The sequence below is a fragment of the Nicotiana attenuata genome, chromosome 6, assembly GCF_001879085.1.
Source record: "Nicotiana attenuata strain UT chromosome 6, NIATTr2, whole genome shotgun sequence".
Classification (NCBI taxonomy): domain Eukaryota; kingdom Viridiplantae; phylum Streptophyta; class Magnoliopsida; order Solanales; family Solanaceae; genus Nicotiana; species Nicotiana attenuata.
In genome coordinates, this window is record NC_031994.1 from 22,825,439 (window position 1) to 22,835,090 (window position 9,652).

At 43.7% G+C, this 9,652-nt stretch overlaps 1 protein-coding gene across 1 annotated transcript; it reads left to right on the top strand.

The window, feature by feature from the left end:
• Positions 8,348–9,254, top strand: LOC109227692. Its single transcript, XM_019392889.1, has 2 exons — positions 8,348–8,353; positions 8,793–9,254. The coding sequence occupies exons 1-2, from the start codon at positions 8,348–8,350 to the stop codon at positions 9,252–9,254; spliced, it is 468 nt and encodes a 155-aa protein (XP_019248434.1).

A 9,652-nucleotide genomic window follows, 5' to 3' on the forward strand; every position in this document is an offset into this window, starting at 1 on the left:
TTAAAGCTCAGCGCATGGTTGAGAAGGGGTGTGCCACGTATTTGGCTTATGTGAGAGATGTTAGTGTTGATACCCCTTCTGTTGATTCTGTTCCAGTGGTACGGGATTATCCCGATGTATTTCCAGCCGATCTTCCGGGCATGCCGCCTGATAGAGACATTGATTTCGGCATTGATCTGTTGCCGGGCACTCAGCCCATTTCCATTCCTCCGTATCGTATGGCTCCTCCTAAGTTGAAGGAGTTAAAGGATCAGTGACAGGAATTTCTTGGTAAGGGTTTTATTCGACCCAGTGTTTCACCGTGGGGTGCTCCTGTTTTGTTCGTGAAGAAGAAGGATGGTTCCATGCGCATGTGTATTGATTACCGCCAGCTGAACAAGGTTACAGTGAAGAACCGTTATCCTTTGCCTCGCATTGACGATCTGTTTGACCAGCTTCAGGGCGCACAGGTGTTCTCTAAGATTGACTTGCGCTCAGGTTACCATCAGTTGAAGATTCGGGAGCCAGATATCCCGAAGACTGCTTTCAGGACTCGGATATGGTCATTACGAGTTCCTTGTTATGTCTTTTGGGCTGACTAATGCCCCGGCAGCTTTTATGCATTTGATGCACAGTGTATTCAGGCCATATCTTGACTCGTTCGTGATTGTTTTTATTGATGATATTCTGGTGTATTCCCGGAGTCGGGAAGATCATGAGCAGCATCTGAGGACCGTGCTACAGATCTTGAGGGAGAAAAAGTTATATGCAAAGTTCTCAAAATGTGAGTTTTGGCTGAGTTCTGTGGCATTCTTAGGCCATGTGATTTCTAGCGAGGGTATTCGGGTGGATCCGAGGAAGGTAGAGGCCGTGCAGAGTTGGCCCAGGCCGTCCTCAGCTACAGAGATTCGCAGTTTCCTTGGCTTGGCGGGTTACTACCGTCGTTTTATGGAGGGATTTTCATCGATTGCTGCCCCTATGACTAGATTGACCCAGAAAGGTGCCCCACTTCAGTGGACAGAGGAGTGCGAGGCGAGCTTTCAAAAGCTCAGGACAGCTTTGACTATAGCCCCTATCTTGATGTTGCCTACCGGTTCGGGGTCTTATACAGTTTATTGTGATGCCTCACGGGTTGGACTTGGAGCGGTGTTGATGCAGGACGGTAGGCTGATTGCCTATGCGTCCAGACAGTTGAAGGTGCATGAAAAGAACTACCCTGTCCACGATCTTGAGTTAGCTGCTATTGTTCACGCTTTGAAGATCTGGGGCCATTATTTGTATGGGGTGCCTTGTGAGATCTATACTGACCATCGGAGTTTGCAGCACTTGCTTAAGCAGAAGGACCTAAATATGCGTCAAAGGAGATGGTTAGAGCTGTTAAAGGATTATGATATTACTATTCTTTATCACCCGGGCAAGGCCAATGTGGTAGCGGATGCCTTGAGTCGCCGGGCAAAGAGTTTGGGGAGGTGGCATACTTACCAGCTTCAGAGAGGCCTATGGCGATGGATGTTCAGGCCTTAGCCAGTCAGTTCGTGAGATTGGATCTTTCAGAGCCCAGTCGAGTTCTAGCTTGTGTGGTTTCCCAGTCCTCCTTATTTGATCGTATCAGGGAGCGACAGTATGATGACCCTCATTTGCTTGTTCTTCAGGACAAGGTTCAGTGTGGTGATGCCAGAGATGTGACCATTGGAGATGATGGAGTATTGAGGATGCAGGGCTGGATTTGTGTGCCCAATGTTGATGGCCTTCGAGAGTTGATTCTAGCAGAGGCCCATAGCTCGCGGTATTCCATCCATCCGGGTGCTGCGAAGATGTATCGGGACCTGAGGCAGCACTACTGGTGGAGGCGGATGAAGAAAGATATAGTTGGCTATGTGTCTAGATGCCTCAACTGCCAGCAGGTGAAGTATGAGCACTAGCGCCCGGGTGGGTTGCTCCGGCAGATAGAGATTCCGGAGTGGAAATGGGAGCGCATCACCATGGATTTTGTATCTGGACCTCCACGGACCTTGAGGAAGTTTGATTCCATTTGGGTTATTGTGGACCGGCTGACCAAGTCCGCTCATTTCGTTTCCTGTGTGTACCACTTATTTATCGGAGCGGTTGGCGGAGATTTATATCAGGGAGATCGTCCGTTTGCATGGTATTCCAGTTTCTATCATTTCAGACAGAGGTACTCAGTTTACATCGCGGTTCTGGAGAGCTGTGCAGCAGGAGTTAGGCACTCGGGTGGAGTTGAGCACAGCATTTCACCCCCAGACGGACAGACAGTCCGAGTGCACTATTTAGATTCTTGAGGACATGCTCCGTGCGTGCGTGATGGAGTTTGGAGGGTCTTGGGATCATTTCCTGCCATTGGCGGAGTTTGCTTATAACAACAGTTATCAGTCCAGCATTCAGATGGCGCGTATGAGGCTTTATATGGCAGGAGGTGTAGATCTCCGGTGGGTTGGTTTGAGCCGGGTGAGGCCAGGCTATTGGGTACAGAGATGGTTCAGGATGCATTGGAGAAGGTCAAGGTGATTCAGGACAGACTCCGTACAGCCCAGTCTAGACAGAAAAGTTACGCGGACAGGAAGGTTCGTGATGTTTCATATATGGTTGGTGAGCGGGTTCTACTTCGGGTCTCGCCTATGAAGGGCGTCATGAGGTTTGGAAAGAAAGGGAAGCTGAGTCCGAGGTTTATTGGCCCTTTTGAGATCTTGAGGCGAGTTGGGGAGGTTGCCTATGAGCTTGCCCTACCTCCCAGCTTGGCCGGAGTTCATCCGGATTTTCATGTTTCGATGCTCCGGAGGTATCACGGTGATCCATCGCACGTGTTGGATTTCAGTTTAGTCCAGTTGGACAAGGATCTATCCTATGTTGAGGAGCCAGTGGCTATTTTGGACAGGCAGATCAGAAAGTTGAGGTCAAAGAACATAGCTTCAGTAAAGGTTCAGTGGCGGGGTCAGCCGGCCGAGGAGGCGACTTGGGAGACCGAGCAGGATATGCGCAGCCAGTACCCTCATCTTTTCACTACTTCAGGTATGTTCTCTATGCTCGTTCGAGGACGAACGAATATTTAAGTGTAGGAGGATGTAACGACCCGGCTGGTCGTTTTTGGAATTTATGCCCCGATCCCCCATTAACTGCTTCCCCTAAGTTCATTTCTGCTATTTTGGTTTGCCGGGACGTTCGGTGTTGAGTTTTGGAAAGTTTTGGGACACTTAGTCCCTAAATGAGAGCTTAAGTGTTGAAAAGTAGTCCGTAGTCAGAACAGTATGAAGACGACCTCGGAATGGAAATCTGATGGTTCCGTTGGCTCCGCTAGGTGATTTCGGGGTTGGGAGCGTGTTCGGAATGTATTTTGGGAGCTCGTAGCTCATTTAGGCTTGAAATGCCGAAGTTTGAATTTTTTTGAAGTTTCCGGTCCGATAGTGAGTTTTTGATCCGAGGGTCGAATTGGAATTCCGGAAGTTGCAGTAGCTCCGTCATGTCATTTGGGATGTGTGTGAAAAATTCCAGGTCATTCGGGTGAGGTTTGGTTTGGTTTTTGATCGAAAGTGTGTTTTGTTGGAATTTGAAGTTCTTAGGCATGAATCTTTGATTTAATCGGTCTTCCGGTGTGGTTTTAGGTGTTTTAAGGATTGGTACAAGTTCGAATAAGGTATTAGGTGGTATTGGTGCTTTTGGTTGAGGTTCCGGGGGCCTCGGGATGATTTCGGGTGGTTAACGGAGAAATTTCTAAGTAATTGCTGCAGCTGGTATTTTTCTTTCTGGTATTTTCGCTTCTGCAGCTTGGGAACCGCAGAAGCGGAGCCGCAGAAGCGGTCTTGGACGTCGCAGAAGCAGCTTGTGCCCCCTTCCTCAGAAGCCGCAGAAGCGGTGCCACTTCCGCAGAAGCGGAGCCGCAGAAGCGGCCCAGCTATCGCAGATGCGGTCCTGTCCCTTTTAATGAAAACCGCAGAAGCGGCTGGCTTTCCGCTTAAGCGGGACAGCAGAAGCGGTCCCTTGTCCGCAGAAGCGGAAATGACTGTTCAGAAATATCAATTTCGAGGGTTTAATTTCATAAGTTTGAAAATCGATTGGGAGCTCGGGAGAAGGCGATTTTGAGCGGGTTTTGAAGAGAAAATCATTGGGTAAAGTTTCCTTGATCCCTTTTCATTATATTTCATCATTATATAGCTAAATACATCATTAGAATTCGAATTTTGGACCAAAAATTGGATAATTTGGGATGAAACTTCATAGACCTAATTATTGAGTTTTGAGTGGGCAATTGACCTCCGATTTGGGAGATTTTTATATGGTTAGACTCGTGAGAGTACGAAGGTTCTAAAAATGTGAAAATTATTTAATTCCGAGACGTTGGCTTGAGGGGCATTTTGGTCATTTTACCTATTTTTGCGCCCTAGCTGTAAATTTATTAGCGAAATCAGTTGTTTGCAATATTATCTACGATATGTAATTGAATTGAATAGATTTGGGACATTTGGAGTCGGATACTCGTGGCAAAGGCGTGGTTTCTATTGATATTGAGCCGGTTCGAGGTAAGTGACTTGTCTAACCTTGCGTGGGGGACCTTTCCCCTTAGGATTTGTTATTTGTTGATTTGAGTGCCTTGTACGCGAGGTGACGAGCGCGTACTTGAGCCAATTGTTGAAAATCCGGTTTTCTTAAGATATTGAGATTGAGTTCCTTTCATATTTGCTTTATTCTACTTGCAATTATAACCTGTGCTAGATCAGGAAAGCATGTTTAGTTGATTTAACTTGCCTAATTGCTTAAGTTGCCTTGACTGTACTACGTGAAGCATGCTAGGCCAGTACTACCTGTTGCTTGTTTTTTTTGTACTTCGTTTCCGTGTACCTTCTGGTTGTGATTGCGCATTTATATTGGGACTACGGATGTGGGATTCCGGTAGCTCCCCCCTTGTTTGTTTACTTTGGGACTGCGGGTTCGATTCCCGATAGATCCCCCTGCACATTGATGGTTGGACTACGGGACGGTATCCCAGGAGATCCTTCGGATGTACACAAACAATGGACTACGGGACGGTATCCCGGGAGATCCACCGGACAGTTGAGAAAAAAAAAGGGGCTACAGGACGGTATCCTAGGAGACCCTCATTGTTATCATTGGTATTGAGCTGTGTTTACTCTGTGTTTATTCTGTACTCGTGTAGTTGTTATAGCCTCGTTGACTTTTCTTATTTCACTGCTGTACTTATTATATCTGTCAGATTTTTATACTGTTAAATTAGTATTATTATTATATTTTGTCTCAGTAGGGCCCTGACCTTCCTCGTCACTACCCAACCGAGGTTAGGCTTGGCACTTACTGAGTACCGCTGTGGTGTACTCATGCCCTTCCTGCGCATGTTTTTCATGTGCAGATCATTCAGGTACCTCCACTCAGGCGCACTATCAGTGAGGCAGGAGGACTACGGAGACTTCGAAGTAGATCTGCTGCGTCCGCAGACCGACGAGTCTCCCTCTTACTCTATCTTTAGTACTTAGTTTTCCTTCTTTCGGTTGTTATAAATTCTGGAGTTTGGAACCTTTACTATACACTTCTGTAGCCTGTGTTGCCCGTGAGTTTCCGGGTTTTGGGAATTATTTTAGACTTGTGATATTGAGTTGTACTTGCCAAGCGGCATTCAGTATAGTCTCCTTTAGATATTTGATTTGATTTTCTCTATTTTTCCGCAATTATTATATTTCCGCAAATGTTAGGCTTACCTGGTCATGGGGACCAGGTGCCGTCATGACATGTTCACGGTTGGTGAACTAGGGTCGTGACAAAGCTTAAGTTGGAAAAGTCAACCGGATATTGACTTATGTGAGAAAGGGCTCGGGGGTGAGTTCCGATGGTTCGGATAGCTTCGGGAGGTGATTTAGGACTTAGGAGTGTGATCGGAATATGTTTTGGAGGTCCGGAGTAGCTTTAGGATTGAATTGGCGAAAATGGATTTTTGGCGTTTTCTGGTTGATAGGTGAGATTTTGATATAGGGGTCGGAATGGAATTCCGGGAGTTGCAGTAGGTCTGTTGAGTCATTGGGGATGTGTGTGCAAAATTTTAGGTCATTCGGACGTGGTTTGATAGACTTTTTGATCAAAAGCGTAATTCGGAAGATTTTTGGAACCTTAGGCTTGAATCCGATGTGATTTGGTTGATTCAATGTTGTTTGAGGTGTTTTGAGAATTGGTATAGGTTTGGATAGTGTTATGTGACTGGTTTGTACTTTTGGTGGAGGTTCCGGGGGCCTCGGGGTGATTTTCGGATGGTTGACAGAGAGTTAGGAATTGGGAGTTGGCAGTTGAAGTTGAGTTTACTGTCATAACCGCACATGCGGCTGGGGGACCGCAGGTGCGGGCTCGCAGAAGTGGCCAGTGGGTCGCAGATGTGGAATTTGGGCATGGGAGCTGGAACCGCAGAATCGACTGGTTGAATGCACCTGCGGTATCGCAGGTGCGGGTGTTCGATCGCAGTTGCTGTCCCAGGCATTTAAGTGAAAACCGCAGGTGCAGTGGGTTAGACCGTAGAAGCGGTTCCGCAGAAGCGGAAAATGGACCGCAGGTGGGGAATACCTGGGCCAGAAAGTATATATTTCATCCTTCGCGATTTTCAGACTTTCTTCACATTTTTAAAACGGTTTTTGGAGCTTTTTGGGAGATTTTGAAGAGGGAATCAGAGGGAACTTCATTGAGGTAAGCATTTTAAACCTAAAACTCGTTCCTATGGTGTTATTTCATTGATTAGGCTTGAAATTTATGGAAATTTGTGGGTAAATATTGAAGAAACTAGGGCTTGAGATTGGTGACCTAGAATTTGGGATTTGAGGGGTCATTTGTGGTTGGATTTTGGTAAGTTTGATATGCATGAACTCGTGGGAAGATAAGGATTCCATTGATGTTAATTTTGTCGGATTCCAAGTCGTGGGCCCGGGGGTCGGGTTTGGTTAATTTCGGGATTCGTGTCATAATTTGATTATTTTTGCATGGGCTTCGTTCCCTTAGCATATTTTGACGTCATGATTCGGATTTTGGTTAGATTCGACGCGAGTTGAGGCCGAGACGAGAGGTAAAGGCATCGCGGGCTAGAGATCGGACCGGATAGAGGTAAGTAATGTTTGTAAATGTTGTCCTGAGGGTATGAAACCCCGGATTTCACATCGTTGTGCTACTTTGAGGTGACGTACACGCTAGATGACGAGCGTGGGGTCGTGCACTAGTGACACCCTGATGTCGGGCTGTGTTTGTTTCCGCAGTTGTTTTATTTTACTCTATTTTGGGATTTATCACTTATTAATGACTTGATTATGGATTATTATAAATGTTAATTGGTTTTGGGGCTTTGTGTCGGCTGGCCTTCTTTCACGAGAGGCGCCATCACGACCGGTCCCGGCTCGGGGTCGTGACAGATACTTATATACAATGGATATGACATATCCTGGTTCGCACATTAGAATGGTAAAATAGCCAAAAAATGATTTCATGTATGTATGTATGTATGTATATATATATATATATATATATATATATCTTTGTATGCCTTTATAAAGGGGTTCGATCATTGTAGACCCATTGTGGTTGTGGATGAAAGTCACCTAAAATCTTATTACACCGGGACATTCGTCTCGGCCAGCACGTTGGATGGTGCAGGTGAGTATGTGGATTATAATAAATTTTGTTAATATTAATAACTATGTCATATAAAATGAGTTCCATTTTAAAGATTGAAATACATATTTTGAAAATATGTATGCAATTGTCTTTACATGTCGTATATTTCCACTAGCATATGGTGTTATTGATTCAGAGAACGATGCTGCTTGGTCGTGGTTCTTTGAGAAATTCAAGAAAGCATATGGTGAGAGGGAAAACATGTGCATCGTTTCAGATAGAAATGAGAGTATCATTAAATCTGTATCGAGAGTGTATCCAGATGTACCACATTTTGCTTGTATATGGCATCTGTGGAACAACGTATATAAGAAATTCAAAAAGAGCCATGCAAAGTTGAGCAAGATATACATCTCGATGGCAAAAGCATACACACAGGCTGAATTTGATAGTCTAATGGAGAAGGTGGAGAAGGTAGATATTAGGGTGAAAGAATACTTGGAGTTAGCTGGATACGAAAAGTGGGCTAGGTTGTATGCACCTGTTAACAGGGAATGGACCATGACGTCAAATATTGCTGAGTCAATCAATGCCGCACTAGTGTCAGCAAGGGAATTGCCAATATACGACTTCCTCGAAGAAGTTAGGAAGATGTTTGGACGTTAGAATTGTAGCAACCGGATAGAAGCTACACAGACATACAACGCTTGGAAAAAAATACCAGGAGATGCTTACTTTGAATGAGGCAATGTCTACACGTATGACGGTAAGTTTTATTTTTATCCATATGCATTTCATATATTTAGCCCTTGTACAAGGTTTACTTTTGTCTGACACAATTTATACTATTTGGAATACAGTACATATGTTTAGTGTATCGTTAGTTAAATTTAATATTTTTGTTTCTACCCATATGCATTTCTTAAGCAGATATTTAATGTATATAAATGTGTGTTCATAAGGTGAGATGTCATTATCTTTAATATTCTGCTAGTCTATATATAGGATGTATTCTCCTGTATTCAAACAATTCCATTGTATTCAACTGTATATTTCTGCATTCTATATACAGAAATATATTTGTATTCAATACATATTTGATTTAATTCAACCTGCTGTATATTTAATGCGTCTATTCTTTGGTATATAAATGAATTTTTTGGTTTGTATATGTTCAAAACTTATAGATCTATGTTTAAATGTAGGTGGTACCATCGACTGAATACTTGCATACGGTGAACGATGAAGCGAGGCATTACACCGTGTTCTTGTTAGAGAGAAAATGCGTTTGTGGGAGGTTCCAAGTTGATGAATTACCATGCCCACACGCTTGGGCTGTATTGAAGAGCAAGTTTCTAATGCCAGAAGATTATTGCTCTGAATATTACAAACCAAAATCTGTTGTAATGACATACGAGGTGCCTGTATATCCGCTGCCGGATCGAAATGAATGGAATATACCAGCACATATTTCAGAGGAAGTTGTATTACCACCCAAATGGAAAAGATCTCCTGGAAGGCCAAAGGAGAAGCGCGATAAGCCGTTCAGTGAATTGCTGCAGCAGAAAAATCAACATTCATGTAGCATATGTGGGCAGGGAGGACATATAAGCGAACGTGTAGAAATGCTCCACGTAGGACTTAGTTCACATTCTAAATTGTATTAGTGCTACAACGATGTGTCATAGATTGGGGGTGATATTTTGCAATGATACATTTTGGATTTTTTCGTGAATAGATTCTGGATATAGTTAGTTATTGTGTTAGATTACTGTGTCAATACATAAACCAGGGTACACTCGTATTCTATATTCGAATATGTCTGCCTGCAGACGGAAAAACTGTTATAAACATATGAATATGAGTATATTATAAAAAGATTTCATATTTCATTCAGCAGTACATAAGTCATTCATTTTTCTGTGAATACATCTAAATAAATCTAGATACAAAAAGTGTTTGGATTTGAGATTGTATAATCTTTCTGAATATACAAACCAAACATATACATCTGCATACATATAAATACAGCCTGTTAAATTCTGTTGAAAAATCCATGTTGAAT